Source organism: Bos indicus, chromosome 12, assembly GCF_029378745.1.
Source record: "Bos indicus isolate NIAB-ARS_2022 breed Sahiwal x Tharparkar chromosome 12, NIAB-ARS_B.indTharparkar_mat_pri_1.0, whole genome shotgun sequence".
NCBI classification, from domain to species: domain Eukaryota; kingdom Metazoa; phylum Chordata; class Mammalia; order Artiodactyla; family Bovidae; genus Bos; species Bos indicus.
This window is the reverse complement of record NC_091771.1, coordinates 78,260,101-78,280,964: the sequence shown is the minus strand read 5'-3', so window position 1 is coordinate 78,280,964 and position 20,864 is coordinate 78,260,101. Positions and strand designations below refer to the sequence as shown.

Here is a 20,864-nt window from a genome sequence, read left to right as displayed (position 1 = left end):
GAGAGAAACTGAAGCGACGAGTCTACACAGTCTTTGGTGAAGATACAGCAAATTTTTTTTTTTTTCTCCACGTGGACCATTTTTAAAGTCTTTATTGAATTTGTTACAATATTGCTTACATTTTATATTTTAGTATTTTGGCTAGTGAGGCATGTGAGACCTTAGCCCCCGAATCAGGAATCCACACGCACTGCATTAGAAGGCGAAGTCTCAACCTCTGGACTGCCAGGGAATTTCCTCTACAGCAATGTTAACAAGGCACTTTCGCTTCTACCTAGAAAGGGAATTCTTTGTGCACTAGAGAGCTCCACTGGGAGCTGACCATGGCCGGGTAGACAGCCTCGTGGCCATCTAAGATTCAAATAGAACACAACTAGGAGCCTTCTAGGATGACCAAGCAAACACCCAATCTGCCAAGTTGTCTTGGAAGATAACTTGAAAGTCTTGGGGAAATGAATCCATGATAAACGTGGAGATGGGAAGTATAATCCTTACCTGAACCGAAACGATGACCCTCGGCTAAAGAGAACGGGCTTGGGCTTTGGCTTGGGCTCTTCAAAAAGTCTAAAAAAGGCATGATGTTCAACACAGATTTTCCAGAAGGACTTGCAAAAATCCCGACTGGCCATTAGAAATTCCAAGGTATCCTGGTACGAGCTCTAAAAAGAGAAGAGACCATCATGGGTTTTCCCATTTCCACAGATATTCAGTTGAAAAACAGGCAAGGGGGCAGAAAACAAATTTGTCCCATAAAGTTTCAGCCATGTATTCCATTATGACATGACCATAAATCCACATTCTGAGTAAAATACAGGAGTTCCTTATGATGCCATATTGTCGTCTTTCAACCATTTTCTTCCCCACTTAATTCCTTAGAGGAACAGACAATGGGACACTCAGTAGAAATCAACATTCCCTTTGACTGAATTCATAAACAAATTCTGTTCATTTGGCTTACATTTCCTTCTTCAAAAAAACCCCAAGTACCAAAATTCCTTTTATGTCTCCTTAAAAGAATCGAAACAGTTTTTCTTTCCATTCTCTCTCTCGTGGTTCATGCCAACTTTGAATATTGTGCTTAAGCCTTTCCTCCATTAAATAGCGTAAGATTCCAGCCTCCAGGTGGCCCCAGGGACCGTACAGGAAATGAACATTTTTTTTTCTGGGGCACAAAAGTATCAGTCAAGGCTGAAAAATTTATGTCCTTTGATTTGAGAAAGGGGATATGGTAATTTTCTACTCCTAGGCTGAATGCTCCCAATTTAAGTGACCAGCTTATGTAAACAAAGGTTACCACAGTCCTGAACATTCCCAGCAGTCCCAGCTATTTTCGGGGAATCTCACAGTTCTGTTTCAACTTACAGACAAGTCAGGCTGTAGTACACAGTCTTTTGGACTCAAAACACATTTTCTCATACAAAATAACTTCCAAGGGTGCCTGCTTCCCAGGTCAGGTCATAAAAACCCATTTCATCCATACTGTATCCAAACTACTATAAGCCTTGTTGGTGTTCAGTTTCTCAGTCACGTCCAACTCTTTGTGACCCCCATGGACTGAGGCATGCTAGGCTTCCCTGTCATTCACCATCTCCCGGAGTCTGCTCAAACTCATGTCCGTTGAGTCAATGATGTCATCCAAATACCTCATCCTCTGTCGACCCCTCCTCCTCCTGCCCTCAATCTTTCCCAGCATCAGGGTCTTTTCCAATGAGTCAGCTCTTCACACGAGGTGGCCAAAGTATTGGAGATTCAGCATCAGTCCTTCCAATGAATATTCAGTGTTGATTTCTTTCAGGATTGAGTGATTTAATTTCCTTGTTGTCCAAGGGACTATAAACCTTCAGTTCAGTTCAGTCGCTCAGTCATGTCCGACTCTTTGCAACCCCATGAACCGCAGCATGCCAGGCCTTCCTGTCCATCACCAACTCCTGGAGTCCACCCAAACCCATGTCCATCGAGTCGGTGATACCATCCAACCATCTCATCCTCTGTCGTCCCCTTTTCCTCCTGCCCTCAATCTTTCCCAGCATCAGGGTCTTTTCAGATGAGCCAGCTCTCCGCATCAGGTGGCCAACCTACTGGAGTTTCAGCTTCAACATCAGTCCCTCCAATGAACACCCAGGACTGATCTCCTTTAGGATGGACTGGTCGGATCTCCTTGCAGTCCAAGGGACTCTCAAGAGTCTTTTCCATCACCACAGTTCAAAAGCATCAATTCTTCAGCACTCAGCTTTCTTTATAGTCCAACTCTCACATCCATACACGATCACTGGAAAAACCATAGCCTTGACTAGACGGACCTTTGCTGTCCAAGAGACTGTAAACCTAGACTGCCATATAATCTTTTTCCTCCCATGGGAAAAAAGTACTCCAGTTCTGGCTGGGGACACCAGTGCTCTGTCATCACCTCCTCCACCCTATTTATAGTGGAAGGAGAAGATGCTTTCTTCCTTTTTAGACCCAGTGCCATGTGAGTAATATCTTTAGAGGGTCTGTGGGCAGCCTGTGTGGGAGGAGCTGGGTCAGTTCCTGAGAATGCACTGTCAGGGGTGGGTGGCCCCTGGATGGGCAGGGACTGGCCTGGAACACGGAAGAATGCTGAACGGGATCTGGAGGTGGCCGAGGCTGGAGACACAGCGACTACAAAGTGGGGTTGGGGAGGGGGGCGTCGGATGTGCACACGTCTGTGCACGGGGAAGTGACTCCTCCCAGGCACACATCTGTGCCCTGTCTACTGATGGCAGCTGTGGAGCGGCTCAGCCTTTGGACACACCGCACAGACCAGCAGACTCCTGGAGGGCTGCTGGCCTCGGGTTCCACCTGCGCCCTAGTGAGACCCACTCCACCCCGAGGTGACTCAAGTTCACTTGAGGAACATCAAATCCTGTCCCCACGGAGGTTCCTGAGAGGCACTTACGTTCACATCTGGGCGGAGCTTGATAAGAAAGCGCTTCCTCTTAAAGCTCAGCTTCCGCACCTTTGCCCAGTTGAAGGCGTTGATCTTCGTAAAACCCTGAGAAGAGAGGCATCAGCTGGTGAGCTGAGAACTGCATGATAAGCAACATGGGAGCTGGTCTGCTTTACTCCCAGGGATCAGAAAGGAGGGCTGATGTGACTGTTCATAAGAATGCTTCCTGCTGCAGAATTCCAGGGCTCTGTGGCTGTGAGTGATACCCGCTCCCTTCCTAGATTCATTGTTTTGCACTAATTCTATGATCTGACTTTCACACTTAAGTCTGCCTCCAGGGAGAGAAGAGGCTGGCCAAGCAGCTGATAAAAGAGAAAGATAAATAAAAATAATAACCATGACAACCACCATAATTATTAGCGACCATCACTGAGCAAGTGCCAGGTACGGTCCCAAGTCCTTTACAGGCCTTTTCTTGTGAAACCTTACATGAAAGCCCAGTGAGCTGGGTTTATCTTCATTCTACCCATGTGGAACTTGCAGCACGGCAAGATTTTAATTTGTTCTAAATCATACGGTCCCTGCAGCAGAATGAGATTCCCAGGCGTCTGCCTAAACCAGGAGCCACAGAAGCAACAGAGCAGTTAGCAATCACACTCTGTCCACACTGCTCTGGCCCCTGGACCCGGCCGGCTTCCCGCAGCATGGGTCAGAGGGAGACCCCACCCTCGGGGTGTCTCTGATACCGGAGAACAGTCTCTGGGAGGGATGCATGTATCCTCATCTTCAATCACCAGGTGGGATGTGGGGGACCCACAGAGGGGAGCCCCCATATTCCAGCTCCCATCTGTCCCATCCTCTCAGCTGAAATTAGAATTCCTCCAGCCCACTGGAACACCAGGACCATTTGTTTAAATTGGCTGGAATGAAGCAATTAGGCACTGGCAGGAAGATTAATTCCAAGACACAGTCCTTGTACATGATTACATTACTGAGCAGTTCTCCACATTTCAAGTGTCTCAAACACAATCAAAGCAAATTAATTCAATTGTGAGGCACATCTTCCCCGTCTCCCCCCCACCACCCTGATCTTTAGAAATGTTGAAGGGTTTTAATTTTGAAATGGGATGCTAGGACTGACAACTACATTGTTTTATTGTCATTTTTTTTTCCTCATCAGGGACTCCTAGATTATGTCTGTGGGTCAAGAACTGTTAGGGACAGTCACTTTCTCAAACGCTACACTGCTCTTAAAATATTGCTTCCTAGTGTTTCAGAGGAAACCTACTTCAGCTTCTCTTGGGACATGAATCTGTAGTGATTAGGGTTCACTGTAAACATCTGACGGCTTCCCCACTGGCTCAGTGGTAAAGAACTCACCCTGCCCAATGTGGGAGACCCAGGCTCGACCCCTGGGGTCAGGAAGATCTCCTGGAGAAGGGAATGGCTACCCACTCTAGTATTCTTGCCTGGAGAAACTCATGGACAGAGGAGCCTGGCGGGCTACAGTCCATGCAGTTGCAAAGAGGTGGACACAGCTAAGCAACTAACACACAGATGCAGATAAACATCTGACACAGGAGAGACAGAATCCCTGGTTATTTTGGTAAAATACAAAGGGGGAGATGGAACACAATCCAGCAGAGTTCAAAAAAAACTTTAGGTCATGCATGAGTTTACACATTCGAAACACGGTGAAATCTGACCCTACTTCATGAGCCAGGCAGATGCTTTCTTTATATCCCTTTGAAACCGAAGCACAGATTATCCACTCTTGTTTAAAAGAGAAGCCCTGAGGGATGCATTGCCCAGCACAGGGAATCCAGCCAATATTTTCTAACAACTTTAAATGGAGTATAATTTATAAAATACTCAATCACTGTGTTGTGCACCTGAGAGCAATATAATACGGTAAATCGATTATAAAAAAGAAAATTAAATTAAAAGTTCTTCAATTAAAGAAAAGAAAAAAGTCTTGGGGAAAAGCTTTGAGGTGGTGCATATGTTCCCTGTCTTGATTTCATGGATGGTTTCATAGGATATACAAGGTTAAGAACTTACCCATATTAAAGAATGGCACATGTTAAATGTTTGCATTTAATTGCATGTCAATAACACTTCAATGGTATTATTAAGAAACAGAGATGCATTCATCAATAACATTACAGCAGCGCTGTGATCAAGGGTGCACACATTTGAGAATGCAGAGTATTAAGTCCTTTCATAAAACACAGGTAAGGGTCCAAGAACAGTATGTTTTGCTGCAAAATTACAGCAGGACATGGACACAGCTTCTAGGAATTCATAAAACTGCTGTATCCTCTAAGTTAGGTAAATGTGAAATCATCAAGCTGACTTAGGTAAAATCCAAATCAATTAAAACAAACAAACTCCAATTAGGTTAAACAAATGAGATGAATATCATGAGCAAGTGTGGAAAAGGTGCTTCTTTTGTGGATCTGAAATCTCGATTCCATTCAACTATGTTCTACGTTAGGTCCACAGAGAGATACAGATATCTGCGATCCTACAAGGTCAATGTGCTAAGTCACTTTGGTCGTGTCCGCTTCTTTGCAACTCTATGCACCATAGCCTGCCAGGCTCCCCTTTCCATGAGATTCTGCAGGAAAGAATATTGACTGGGTTGCCATGTCCTCCTCCAGGGGATCTTCCCAACCCAGGGATCAAACCCACGTCTCTTACATCTCCTGCACTGGCAAGTGGGTTCTTTACCACTTGGGAGGCCCACAAAGTCACTCAACACAAACAAATCTGCAAGCATGGATTCCCCAAGCAGAGCAAGGGCAAAGGAAACCCAGTCTGTGAGTGTGAGGGCACGGAAAGAAACAGGAAACCTTCTAGTGAGGTTTGCCTGTTCCCTTCGTCACCTAAAAATAATTACTGGAGATCTTAGCCTGGACCACCCAACATGGATTCAGAGTTGAAGGGTCAACTCTTATCTCTCCATCACCAAGGGAACCAAGCTGGTTCTAAATGCTCTTACCTGAAACACTAGAATCCCCGTGTTGGCCACGGCCAGGTTGATCTTCGTGCCTTCCCGGTCCTTGGCCGGGTGCAATCGGACGCCGTACATCTCCAGTTTGCGGGCAATCTCTAGGAGCTGGAAATCCGATTCTGCTGGTGTTTGTCCACTGACAGTACAAAAAAATCAAGAGAAAGGCCAGGAGATTTGAACTCCCTGTGTCTATGAACTCAAGATTAAGCACCTTGTCCTGGCAAATAAAAAGGTGTTTCATCACTAACAATGGGGCTACCTGATCAGACGACACCCGGCCCCCAGTTCATTATAACTCAAAGTCAAGCCAGTGGAACGAAAGCTGTATTGCTTGTGTTAACACAAAACCCCCAAAGTCTATCTCATACTCGGCCAGTTTTTCTGGAATCTCAAAGAGTTTCCTTTAAGGTCATATGAAAGCAAAACACCATCATGCTAAAACAAGTTTCTAGTCACTTAGCAATAGCCCTAAATTTGCAAAGTTCAAGGCAACACTCGATCAAAAGCAACTATCAACCAGGACTCAAGTGCTTTCCTTGAAACGCAATAACAAAAACAGGAGGCACAGAGAATAGTTGAAGATATTTTATGGATCAAAAGAAAGAAACCAAAATGGAGGTGGAACAAAGGTTCCCCATTTCCACACTCTTTTTATGCTGTCCCGAGTTCATGAGGTCCCCTTCCTGATTTCCTGTACTTGGTCTTACACTCTTTCTCTTACTCAAAATCACAGGGTCCTAAAATGCCAGTGTTATTCTTGTCTTACAAAAGAGCAAGGAAGGAGTCCAGGGGTGTGGTCTTGAGTGGGTAAGCAGCATCTCTGAGAGTCCAGGACAAGTAACCACACTGACTAAGCCTCTGGGCTCTCCTCCCTCCCTCCCTCTTTGTATATTCCTTCCCGATACTTACTCTGTGCGTATGTACAGGTACTTAATGAATGTCGGAGGACAGAGAGAAACAGCTCAGAGGAAGCAACAAAGGAGACTTACATGTGGTTATGGTGAAATTCCACGATTTTGTCTTCTAGCGCATCTTGCTGAGGTATGTACTTATTTTTTGCTAAATGCTCTCTGTCTGACGCCTCATCAAAATCCCCAATCTCAGCTACAAAGAAAGGGAGAAAGAAAAACCAGCCACATACGATTAATACTCCACAGTTTGTTACATTCCCAGTGGGCTGTTCCCCAGCTAGTAAACTGGAAAAAGTAGCCAAGAACATAAGGCGATCCCAGCTGGTGAGTATCCTAAGGGCGAGATGTGAGAAGCTGTGGACGGGAGGACGGATTTAACAGCTCTGCCACTGTAAGATGACAGTTTCCACTTTCTCTCATCTCTACCCGTTGGAAAGAAAACTTCAGAATCATTCCTCTTTGGCCATCCATGTTCCTGGTTTTCTTTCCTCCCCACCCAACTAGGGGTTGCTTCTACTTTAGGCAGTAAATTCTAAACAAGTGGATCAAAACATTCTGATTTCTAAATAATTTAGCCCCAGAATTTCAGGACTTGACAAAATCGACTTTGGAAATGAACATATAACAATTAATGCAAAGCCTAAATGCTTTATCATGTAGAGAAAAGATGATTGTAAATAGGAGTAAAAGCACATAGTGGGCTTCCCACGTGGCTCAGTGGTAAAGAATCCACCTGCCAATGCAGGAGACATAAGAGATACGGGTTTTATCCCTGGGTCAGGAAGATCCCCTGGAGAAGGAAAGGGCAACGCACTCCAGTATTCTTGCCTGGGAAATCCCATGGATGGAGTAGCCTGGCAGGCTACAGTCCACGGGGTCGCAAAAGACTCGGATACAACTAACCAGTGACAACAGAAGGTACCTAATCTAATTTGGTAAAAACATATGGCTCTTAAATTTTGTGTAGTCTTATTATCAGAAATGACCCAACAGACTGCAAATCCTTACAAAATTTTCATCGACAAGAAAGAGGGTGCCTATTTTTCTCATGTAACCTCAACACAGTCCCCTAATTGGTCTAACCTGGGAAATTAAAGGATCGAGCTTTAAAGTAACCATTGTACCTTTAACAACACTAACTCCAGCTCAGTTTATAGCAATTCAGTACAGATGAGACAGTGTGCCTTATCATATAGGCTGTGTAACAAGCTTAATAAAATGAGCGGAGCCCAGCTGTTTAGAGGAAAGGCAAGTTAACCGTTGCTATGAAACCCACCTTTCACTTTGTCTTGTGAAGCAGCTCGTCACACTTTTGGGCAATGCACCCTGGTAATCACGCAGGATATGCACTATATGTTGGTATAATTCACATCCCTGAGAATATTTGCTTTGCACCCAACACTGCCAACTCGCCTGGCACCAGCTGGGCCACTCGAACAATCAATCACTCGCTAGCTTCCGACTGCTATGGCAAAATCAATATTATTTCCTAACTGCCCTTTCTTAACAATTTCCTCCTCCCAAAGTTGCCAATTTCTGTCACAAGGATGACATGGGAGTGGGGGAACCTCCCCACCACACTGCCACCACCCACTGGTGGCCTTGATGATGACGGCACTGTCTTTCTGGAAATCCCTTCTATCCTGGCTCAAAAGAGCCCAGTTCATCTCATATTCAAAGTAACGGTATTCTATCAATTCCCTATGAAATATCAAATTAATGAATACTGAACCATCATTCCCAGGCTAAATAAGAGCTTAGGTTCCTCCAAGAATCTTGAAACACATTTTCATCAACTAGCTGAGTTTTCTGTATGCTTCTGTAGAAATACATCCTCTTTTATGCACTGTGTTGATTCATTACCATTGAACCCACAACCAACAGCACTGTAACTCATGCCCGAATGAAGCAGATCTGCACCCATGTTTGCTTTTCCACGTGTGCGTGTGGGCTCGGCCGCTGTCATGTCTGACTCTTTACGATCTGATGGACTGCAGCTTGCCAGGCTCCACTGTCCAAGGAATTTTCCAGGCAAGAATGCTGAAGTGGGATGCCATTTCCTCCTCCAGGGGATCTTCCCAACCCAGGGATCAAACCTGCATCTCCTGCAATGGCAGGCAGATGCATTACCACTGAGCCACCTGGGAAGCCCTTATTTCTCCATAAGGCACGTCAGAACCTTCCTGCACTTAAGAAGACTACACAGTGGTTCAGCAATGATACCTAGGGGCCATTTAAACAGGGAAATCACCAACAAAGCACAGAAACGCAAGAAGTGTGGCACTGAATGGATCACGGAAAGGATACTTGTTTCCAGTATGAGAGCTGAAACCAGAAAGCAGAGCATCACCTTCTCCGGCCCCAGCTGGGGAGGTGTGTGTGGGAGGTGACTCAGATGTTTTTACCATCTTGCGCATGTCTGCACATGACCATGAAAGCACCAAAAATGCTAATTCTGGGGCTACAAAGAAACGTTAGAGAGCAGGTGCCTTTGCAAACATGAAATCTACAGATAATGAAGACTGACTGCATATGGTGAGGGCGAGTGAGGACTCACCTAAATCCTGATTTTTTTTTTTTTTTTTTACGAGTTTTGAGTTTGGGTTTCTTAACATACATGGATTTCAAAACACAGTCTTTTCCATAATTCAATATAAGAGTTAAGACTTCCAGTTTGTCCCCTGGCATCAGGGCGAATACACCTGAACTGTCTTTTCCTTGGAATCACTTGCCTTTCAGCTCCTAAAATGCAAGGACAACATGACTATGAAATTTACTTTCTCCCACATGCTTTCTTCTTGGAACTAGAAAGTGGCACCTCCTTATGTCTGGAGAGTTTGAGAATTGATAAGTGTTCAAGATATGACTTACTATTTTTTAATCAGAGGTGTCAGATTAGCTGATGTGTTTAAGCTAAATCGCCTCAGTCGTGTTTGACTCTTTACCATCCTGTGGACAGCAGCCCACCAGGCTCCTCTGTCCATGGGGTTCTCTAGCCAAGAATACTGGAGTGGGTTGCCATGCCCTCCTCCAGGGGATCTTCCTGACCCAGGGATCAAACCCATATCTCTCATGTTTCTGCCTTGGCCGGTGGGTTTTTTAGCACTAGCACTACCTGGGAAGCCCTTATATCAGCTGATGCATACACTGAATTCCTTATCTGTCTCCTCTCAGCAAAAACTAAAAATAACAACTCCAGATCCTGTGATTTTCCTGAACTCTCATGAAGATGTGCTTAGGCAAACTTGTGCTTGTATAACCTCAGACTGGATGCACATACAACCTGCTGAAATGCACCCCAGTTGGCCTCCACGCTACACGAGAGGTCCTCTTATAAACAGGCCCACCTAGTGTTTGAATCTTCTCTTCATCAGCTCGTCCTACTGGTCTTCTCAGAGTCGATTAGGGAAAATTAAAAGTTCGAAGTTTGTACAGGGGATATCTAAGACCAGCAACAAAGGAACCAATGAAAAATATGTCTGAAAGATGACAGTGAATTCAAATGAAAAGAGGAAAATTTTTAACAATCGGATTATGTATATAGGAAAAGATGAGATGAAAATACAGCTCAGTAGAGATAATTTTCCATCAGCATTAATATCACTTTCTGTAGAAGGGAGATGAACTGATCCTTTCTACAGTACTGATCATGTAAATAATTATCAATCATTTAAATAAACACACCATTCACAGAAGATTCTCCTCCTATGTATGATGTATGGTTTAGTTGCTAAGTTGTGTCAGACTTTTGCAACCACCTGGACTGTAGCGCACCAGCTCCTCTGTCCATGAGATTACCCCGGCAAGAATATTGGAGTGGGTTGCCCTTTCCTTCTCCAGGGGATCTTCCCAACCCAGGGATCTAACATGGGTCTCTGGCATCATAGGTGGATTTTTTACCAACTGAGTCACCAGGGAAGCCCGATACAATGTGTGGGATGCTCAAAAACACAGAAATAGGGCTTTGTAAGTATAAGAATATTCAAAGTGTGTCACCAAACTGCATATCAGAGAGAAGGGAAAATAGCAGGAGTACTTCTGGACCCAACTATTTCATCTCCTGTGGAGAATTCACGATTCTCAGGGGATTTCTGAGCCCTTGTTGATGTCTGGGGGTGAAGGGTCCGTTGGAGCAAGCACACGGCTTTCTGGACTTCAGTGACCCTCCACTTCCCAAGTGCGTGGTTTACTCTAACCACAGACTTTAAAAAGGAAGGGGCCTAAGAGAAAGCGGGTACAAGACTAAATGGCATCAGAAATGGTTGAGTACCCTCGGAGACATTTCCTGAAATCAGGAAGTTTTATTTCAAAATTTCCCACTGTTTGGAAAGGGAGGGCCGCAGGTGAGCGAGAACAAAGAAAGGTGGGTGCATTTACTGAACTCCTAGCGTATTCTGAATCCTGATGCTACCGTTTCATCTTCACAGCTGTAGGAAATAGATTCTATTAGTCCCCTGTTCCAAAGTAAAGAGAGGTGAGGGACTCTAACTTGCAGGCTGATCAATCAACTAATAGCAACGAGGACTGCCTGATTCAAAACATTGCTCACTTCACTGTTACTGTAAGAAGACAGAAGACCAAACACATGAAAGGGAAAAGTCAGGTAACTGTCTGCACCGAGGTGTCCTCAGTTTAAGATGGGGAAAACAGCACTGAGCTCATGGGGGTTGTTACAAAAATTAAATGAGATAATACACAAATCTGAGATAATACACAGAACTAGAACACGGTAAAGTCTTATTAGATTACTTTTTTGAGGGGGGGCCTGTCTTTTCTTTCTCACATCGTTTTTTTTTTTTTTCAAAGAAGAACACACCCATCTATTAAGTTTGGTAGATATTCAACAATGCCAATGTTCAAAAAGGGCTTCCCTGATAGCTCAGTTGGTAAAGAATCTGCTTGCAAAACAGGAGACACCGGTTCGATCCCTGGGTTGGGAAGATCCGCTGGAGAAGAGATAGGCTACCCACTCCAGTATTCTGGTCTGGAGAATTCCATGGACTGTATATATAGTCCATGGGGTCGCAAAGAGTCAGATACGACTGAGCGACTTTCACTTTCATGCACACACTAAAAAGGTAAGCATGGTTTCTACAAACACCTCGTCATTTTGGACTAAAGTCGTTTGTTGACTACTAGGAGTGACCCTTCCTACAAGCCTGTGGAGTCTTGTTAACTGGGCACTTGTATGGACAGGCTGGGCCTGATTACATGGGATCGCTTTGTATACAATGGAAATTTTAAAATGGTATGACAGTATTTATATACTACTGTTTATATATGCTGACCCTGGTCTATGTACATAATATCCTTCCTGAAACATAATGTGTGTATTTGAAGTAACTTCTGCCTTACCAAGAGAAACAAAATGCCCAGATGGGTAGTCAATAAGCCTTAGAATGAGCACAATCTAATTATCCTTTATTTAGTGTAAGAAAATTAAAATGTCTACTTCAAGCATCACTTGGATTCTATCCAGGGTCCTGTGTCTTGGTTTACTGAACTCTTGAGCAGAGTATAGGAAGGGAAATCTTTGACAGTTCTATGTCTTATGTCTGAAGGCTAAAGTGTCATATTCAATCATGAAGATTAAATCCAAGAACAGGACAGAACTAGTTTCGTCTACTTGGCCACCATCCATTCAACTGAATTCGAGTCAGCTGAGTTTTCAACAATTGCATCTTCCATCTTGAAAAGCACAGGCAACCACCAGGACACAGAATTCCCAGGTCAACGTTTGGGGAGGAGGGTGAAAGCGTTAGTCGCTCAATCAAGTCTGACTCTTGGTGATCCCGTGGACTGTAGCCCACCAGACTCCATGGAATTCTCCAGGCAAGAATACTGGAGTGGACTGCCATTCCCTTCTCCAGGGGATCTTCCTGACCCAGGGATAGAACTCAGGTCTCCTGCACTGCAGGCTGATTCCTTCCCATCAGGGAAGCCCATGGAAGGATAGGAGTATTAAATGATGTTAAGAGTGCTGTTTTCCATCCTCTGGCTTTTGTGCTAACGCAACGTAAGACGAAAACACTGTTTTTAGATGTCGTTTTTCCCCCCACCAAGCAGATCGCGGTGTATCTCCCACACGCTTCCCGAAGGAGATCAAAGAACTTACACTGTACAATGTGCGAGATCAGGAGGGCAGCGCTGTTGTCATTACACGCCAGCCTGCCTTGAGCCAGGTCCTGCTTCACCTGCAGAGCGAACAGGTACCTGCAAATGGAAGCAGAGACGGGAGTCATACACAGAGAGGTGGGCGTCCAGCGAAAAGGGCAGAGCGTTTCCGCAACAAAGTCAGGCTCAACCGTGGCAGCCTTTACAGCGAGGACCTGGTGAAAGGTACATAAACCAGGGAACAAGAAAAGTCTGCACAGGTGGGATGAATTCCTGGTGCAACTGGCTGCAATGTAAATATTCACACCTCCCTAAAAACACTCTTGGGAGACATATGCCGCAATCTTCACACAATGAGTGATGCACTTCATTTTATATGGAGAGATAACAACCATAAAAATTAAGACTATAACTTACCACCCTGTATATTTTTGTGGGGCATAGGACGCATTTAAACTTTTCTCACAGATCAGTCAAATATACTAAAAAAATGGCTCTATGGCTCGGACAATAACAGTAGGTTATTATGGTTAGGAAGAGCTTTGTCGATGGAATTGGAAACACACGAGTATCTTTTTTTGTGGTGGAACAGTCACTCAGCTTCTTCCATAAGCTGCCAGATGTGTAAAAATCCATTTATTTAAAGATTCTTTTCTTTATGTGGTAGAATGAAGCTAGTAAACATTTTTAGTGGAAGAGAAAAGTGGATTTATAAATCAAAGAAATTAAGTAAAACCAGGGTGATGTTAAAATCGATTTGAGAATATCAATATGAACTCACAGATTTGTAGGAAGATATTTGCAAGTTTGGGGCTTCTCTGATGGCTCAGATAGTAACGAATTCACCTGCAATGCCAGAGACCTGGGTTTGATCCCTGGGTTGGGAAGATCCACTGGAGGAGGGCATGGCAACCCACTCCAGTATGCTTGCCTGGAGAATCCCATGGACAGAGAAGCCTGGCAGACTACAGGCCACGGGGTCGCAAAGAGCTGGACACGACTCAGCACAGTTCCTTCCTTCCTTGCTAGCTTTGTCCATGGTCGAGAAGAAGCATCACACTGGCAGCAAGCAACCCTCAGCAGCTAGATTCTGGCTCTCACACAACTACCATTTGAAGGATATAAAGGCAGGGAGAAACGGTAGATTCCAGGCTTGGAGGAGGGAAAGGTACAGAGTGAACCTACACTATCTAGTTATGCCAGAGGGCAAACAGCTTGCAAATATAAACGGGCTCTATTATAAGGGAAAAAAACCTGGAAGGGGTGTCCACCGGCCAACACTGGGACAACTTAACAGCAGCATGAAGGGTTAACGTGAATCAAAACACATGGGACTAATGAAATTTCGTTGAGTACATTATAATACTCAGGATAAAAAAAAGAGAGAAAGCAGGAAAAATGAACTGTATTACCATTTGAGGAGTCTGTTAAAGCATTCTGTATTAAAAATTGGTGATAGTGAAAGTTGCTCAGTCGTGTCCGACTCTTGGCGACCCCATGGACTCTATTCAGTCCATGGAATTCTCCAGGCTAGAATACTGGAGTGGGCAGCCTTTCCCTTCTCCAGGGGAGTTTTCCCAACCCAGAGATCTAACCCAGGTCTCCGGCATTGCAAGCAGATTCTTTCCCAGCTGAGCTATAAGGGAAGCCCAAGAATACTGGAGTGGGTAGCCTATCCCTTCTCCAGCGGATCTTCTCGACCCAGAAATAGAACTGATGTCTCCTGCATTGCAGGAGGATTCTTTATCAACTGAAACAAGGAAGCCCAATATCAATATCAAGGAAGCCCAATAAAAATTGGTAATCTAAGGCAGAAAACTGGGCATGTAATCTGTCTCTCCTGTAGGAAGAGTATTTCATGATATACGGATAGGTGGCTCTAGTGGTAAAGAACCTGCCTGCCAACGCAGGAGACCTAAGAGATGTGAGTTCAATCCCTGGGTTGGGAACATTCCCTGGAGGAGGACATGGCAATCCACTCCAATATTCTTGCCTGGTGAATATAGAGGAGCCTGGTGGGCTACAGTCTATTGGGTTGCAAAAAGCCAGACACAATTGAAGTGATTTAGCATGCACAGATACTCCAGCTAGATGAGGCAAAATTCTACTTTACAGAAGAACACCAACAAATAACACAACAAAACAACAATTATAAAACACTCATCCTACAGCCTCTAAAGAAATTATTGACTCTGGCAAGGATTGTTCTTGGTGTGAAAACCACTTAGGCGTTTGGACATTTGAATGTAGACAAACTCCCAAGACTTTCCTTCAGAAGGGAAAGGTCAGAATGCTACCACCCTAACTCAGCGATCAATATCAGCATCACTAATGAAACAGAAGCACACGGCATCACTTACGAGGGGATTCTAGTCAAGAATGTGTAACTTATATCTGTCAAGCTTTTAGAACTGAGGTCTTCTAGTCTGCAGGGAATACAGAAGACAGAGAAATAAATTAAACAGGAAGCAATCCGACAAACTTAGGAGATGGGTTATCTCACAGTACAGCTGGTCCAGTTTTTTCAACAAGATGGTACCACGAAGAAAAAGAGAGTCTGCTAGATTAAACAGGGTTCAAAGGCTGTAACAAACAGTTGCAATGTGGGGTCCTCCAGTGAATCTCACTTTAGATGAGCAGACATAAATGACATCTGGGCGACAAAGGGGGACATTTGAATACAGCCAGGGTATTAAATGAGATGAAAAGTACATGTACATACACAGAAAAAAAATCAGAAAAGCTCTCCCTGAGGTGCTAGCAATGCTCAGCTCTGGGCAATAGGAACATGGTAGTTTTATCTTCTTAGTCACATTTATCTAGATATTCTAAGTTTCTACACTGTACATGGATTACTCTTGTAACAACAAAAGGGTCTTTTTAATTTTTTAAAAAAGGGCTTTTAGCAAGACTAACCACAGAGGTGTCGTGAAGAATCAAATGACATTAACACATGGAAAGCACAGTGACTAGAATAAAAGCATTCAATACAAATTAGCAATTTTAAAAAACTGAATAAGAATGAATCCCCTTTAAGTCATTTGTGTGCGTGCTAAATCGCTTCAGTCATGTCTGAGTCTGTGGGACCCTAGGGACCGTAGCCCATCAGGCTCCTCGGTCCATGGGACTCTCCAGGCAAGAACACTGAAGGGGGTTGCCACGTCCTCCTCCAGGGGATCTTTCTGAACCCGGGATTGAACTTGTGTCTCTCTAAGTCTCCTGTGTTGGCAAGCAGCTTCTTTACCACTAGCACCACCTAAGTCATGTAGGACCATGAGTAAGAACTCAAGAACTACAGAGGCATTTCATAACCAGAAAAACACAAACACCCAAAGGTCTACCAGTTGACAACGACCTTTCCCCAAGCCCCCATAATGTTCATTCATTCATTCATTCTCCTTCTCTGTCTCTCTCCCTGGGAAGTCAAAGTAGAGTAAAACAGAGCGTACAGAAACAGTCACAACATCAGCACACAGGTTTACATGGGAAGAGGTGGCACAAACCATCTCTCTGGATTAGGCTGTGGTTATTGTTTTCTGAAGCCAACATTTCTTAGAACTAGAGGCTTTATTTCTTATCTGTGTAGGAAGAACGTGTGTTTTAAAAGCATGACATTGCAAATGTAACCAGCTATCAGTTTAAACAAAGGGCCCTGCAGTCCAGAGACAGAACTCAGGGCTCAGGGCCTCTGGGGAGGGTCTCTTGTGGGTGTCAAGAGGGTGTGGGGTTCCAAAAGCTCCCCTCTTTCATTAGAGTGCAAAGCCCGAGCTACAGGATGCAGGAGGAACCTGTCACTCCCTGATTACGCTGACTCTTCCTGTCCTAAGGCCCTTGTAATCCCACTGGGCACCGTGTCATCTTGTAATGTCAGCTGTAAGTCAGGCACGCCGGCTGCAGGGCTAACTTCAGAAATTCAGCAGCACTTTCTGCACCATAATTGAAGCAATTCCCATTCACACAAAGTGCTCAGAGCAGAAATCAACTGTCCTTGGCAGAAGGGTGGGCATATGAGGGGGTAGGCGACGACAGTGGTGGGGCCAGAGGGCTGTCACTTCCAGGGCCCTCGGGGGAGGAAGCCACACCCCTCGGAAGCCATGTTTTAAACACATTCGGGAGCTCTTACTCTTTCTGCCACTTACTCAATGTACATGACGGTGTCCCAGCCAGCCAAAGACAACACTGCAGCAGACCCTGCACGGCAGCAAACTCAGATAGGTGCCCTCCGCTTAGAAGAACACAGCCAGGGGACTTCCTTGGCCGTCCAGTGGTTAAGGCTCCGCTTCCAGTGCACGGGGCAGGGGTTTGATCCCTGGTCGGAGAACTAAGATCCTGAGCGTCATGTAGCGGGGCCAAACCGCCTCCCCGAAAAAACACAGCCAAGTAGGAACTGGATCCTACTTAAGATGCGATGTTCAGAGAGTACTATGTCTGACCTCACCAGCATAGCCAAGTAATTCCCAGCTAGGCCAGAAGAAAGCCTGGTAATTTCTTTTTCAAAGACCCCTCCTAAGTGGTTTTAAATTTGCACCGAGGAGTCAGTACTTAGCTCCTTCCAGATGCTTGAGACCTGGTGTCAGGAGAGCGAGAGATCCAGTGAGAATGTAGTCCAATAAATAGAAAGGAATTCAGCCTCTTGTTTAACAGCGAGATGCAATTCAATCTTTGATCTATACAGATGGGGAGCTGAAAGCTATTTCTGGAGGCCCGAAGAATTAGCTCCAGGTCGAGTGCACTTCAAGTCCGCTCAACGGCAGGCCCATTTCCGTCTGTCTTGCTCTCATCCGCATGTCCCTTGCCTGAAGTACTGTCCCCACAGGGCTTCTCCCAGATCCTCCCTCCCTCACCATCTGCCATGGAAAACTGCCAGGAGTCTCAGTGGTCACATTACCAGATTTCTGCTTAAACAGGACTCTGCGACTGTGGGAGTTGACCCCTTGGATCTGGGAGGTCGCCTTCCCGCCACGTATTGCAGCAGGGCAGAAAGTGATATGGGGCTTCTAAACTTCTGATCAAGTTTATCAACCCTGAGCCAAAGGAATTCTCTAGTCGGGAAAGACTTCTAAGATGTCAGTTAACTCTGGGAGCCAGAAAATGGCAATAACAAAACCCCCAAACCTGCTTGTGGCAGTTGAGGAATTTATCAGATTGGTCAGAGCAGCTGTCAAGATACCAGGAACACACACACACGCACACACACACACACACGGCTGACTGGTCACAAGCTGTATGGAATTTTATAACCAGGACCAGAAGGGTAGAAAACTCCCAGGTCTCTAGAGAAAAACTGAAAAGGTGCAAAACTCATCGCAAAGTAGAATGGGGAGAAAGGTGCGGGGAGTGGGGGTGGGGTGGGGGGGCGGGATTTAATGCTGCCAACTCCCTAAGCAGGATGAAGGCCCAGTGAGATGCAGGAGGAAAAGGCTCATTGCCGGCCAACAGCTGGACTCGCCTTTAGATTCATTTCAATGTTCTGAGCTTCGAGCATTGCACATTCCAACAACAGGAAAACCAGGCCCAGAAACCGACACACTAGCCCGATAACGACACGGCATGAAGATGCTACTGGGGTCGGCCCCTCCAGCCTGGAACTTGGGGCAGGGGGGTGCAGCCCCAGCTGCTTCTCCTTCACATGAAGCGTCCCAGCCATGTGGGTCCCAGAAGGCTGACGGTTTCTACAGGTCCCGGTCACATAACTGCTGCTTTCAAGGGATATAAGTGGAGGAAATCAACCAGTGGTGACTCATTCAGAACATAATGTGCTTCCATGGTGGTCCAGTCGTTAATGAGTCCGCCTGCCAATGCAGGGAACACGGGTTCGATCCCTGCTCCGGGAAGATTGCCCCTACCGAGAGGCGGTGGAACAACTCTACTGAGCCTGCGCTCTAGAGCCTGGGAGCTGCGAGGAGAGAAATCCGAGTGCCTTAGAGCCCGCGAGCTGCAACTCCTGAGCCTGTGCGCCTGTGCTCTGCTACAAGAGAAGCCACCACAACGAGAAGTTGGGATCCGGAACCAAGAGTAGCCCCTGCTCGCTGCAAGGAGAGAAAACCTGCGTGCAGCAATGAAGACCCAGCCATAAATAAGTAACATACAAAGCCATGGGAAGGGGCTTCCTGGAATCGCACGTTCGAGTACCCAGTGCCCCTCTTGATGCAGCCCTGGGATGCTCAGCAGGGACCTCCCACATCACCTGGCAGCAGCAAACTCTCGACTCTCACTCTCCCCAATCCTCTACCTTCCCTCCACCTGTCCCCATTCTAGTTATCACCCACCTGGTCACTTAAGTGCAAAACCTAAGCATTCCCTCCACTTCCTCACCGTCTCCACTTCCAGCCCAGGACACGCTCAGAACGACCCCACCTCCAGCACGTGCTCCACATGTGTGCGTCTCCTCCACTCCCACTCGTACCACCTCCCCTGCCACCATCACCCTGGCCTGGGTAGCTGCCGTTTCTTCTTGCCACCCTCCCCTCGGTATCCACAGCAACTAGCCTCTCAACACTACTTATCATCCGGCCTCAGGCCCACCTCAGCGCACTTCGCGCTCCACGTGCCTGCCACGAGAGCCCTCGTTTCAGTCTTTGAACATCAGGTGCCTCTTGTGATCTTGGGCACTGCCTAACCGTTCCGTCTACCTGGAAAGTTTGTCTTCTGAAAATGACCAACAGATCCTTGTTGCTTTCTCAGCCCCAGCATCCCAGATCCAACACTGTAAAGTCATCAGAAGTCAAGTCTCCTTCTATCACATCATCTACTCCATTACCTAAAGCCTCTTACCATTATCTGGTATTTTTCGTGTTTGTTTAATTACTGTGTCTGGTCCCAGGTGAGTCAGGCCTGTCTTTTCACCAGTACATCCCCCGTTCCTGGGACAAGGCTTTCACACTGTGTACATTTCATCACTATGGTTGATTGACTGCCTTCACCCTTCTGATAAATCATGGTCAACCACCCAATGCTCTGTACCGAGGGATGAGAAAGATGTGACAGCCTTCACTGGGAGCAGCTAAAGCTGAAAGACAAGTGTGGCAACAATCTGGCTGGTCAGACTAGCGTACTTAGTCTTGAAAGGGAGGCATTTTATCTTCACGTATTCCCACCAGGCTCTGCTCTCTTTTAGAACAGCATGTGCTTGCTGCAAATTATAAAATGGGTAATGTAATAGTAGGGCTGAGGATGATGGCATCCCTACTGGGTTCAGAAAATGACTCCCCTGGTGGTTCAGATGGTAAAGAACCTGCCTACAACACAGGAGACCCAGGTTTGATCCCTTGATCGGGAAGATCCCCTGGAGAAGGGCATGGCTACCCACTCTAGTATTCTTGCCTGGAGAATCCCATGGACAGAGGAGCCTGGTGGGCTAACAAGTCCATGGGGTCAAAAAGAATTGGACACAACTGAGTGACTAACACTCGCACTTGCCTGATACTGGGTTCCAGGCGCTCTGCGTATATTAGTGCTTATCCTCAAAACAACCCTGGCAAAGCAAGTGTTGCAGTCACACTGACACGGCAATGAACAGAAGTGCAGGGGGATTAAGTAACTAGCTGGCCACACAGCAAGGGCAGGGCTTGGCCACACTTTCGAAGAAACGGACAGTTCACAGCCATTCGGCCACCGCAGCAACAGACAGAAACTCTGAGTTCACATCTTGGCTCCATAGAAGAGATTCATTCCCCAAAACTGCCTTGTGATGTGACAGACAGAAGAGGGAGAAATGTGACAGTAACAGATTACAGGCCCAGACACTTCATAGCACAGCTTTTAAGAAATCAGCTTGCAGGGAAACCGTGGTACTTTCTTTCTTCCCACGCTTGTAAACACAACTGGAAGAGAGGAAGGTTAAACTGTCTGGCAGAGAGCACACGCTGGTCAAGGCAACATCATCAAAGTGTTTCATCAGTCGACTTATAACATT

The 20,864-nt window shown here is 45.8% G+C and overlaps 1 protein-coding gene across 3 annotated transcripts in view; it reads right to left on the bottom strand.

The window, feature by feature from the left end:
• The window catches only part of FARP1 (FERM, ARH/RhoGEF and pleckstrin domain protein 1), a 306,924-nt gene that overhangs the window by 58,673 nt on the left and 227,387 nt on the right, over nucleotides 1-20,864 (bottom strand). For all 3 annotated transcript variants that reach the window (XM_070800413.1, XM_070800410.1, XM_070800414.1), the window contains 5 exons: nucleotides 12,951-13,048; nucleotides 6,914-7,028; nucleotides 5,913-6,060; nucleotides 2,918-3,013; nucleotides 496-659 (listed from right to left, as the gene is read on the bottom strand). In XM_070800413.1, the coding sequence (XP_070656514.1) occupies nucleotides 496-659; nucleotides 2,918-3,013; nucleotides 5,913-6,060; nucleotides 6,914-7,028; nucleotides 12,951-13,048 (621 nt within the window). The remainder of the gene's footprint in view (nucleotides 1-495; nucleotides 660-2,917; nucleotides 3,014-5,912; nucleotides 6,061-6,913; nucleotides 7,029-12,950; nucleotides 13,049-20,864) is intronic.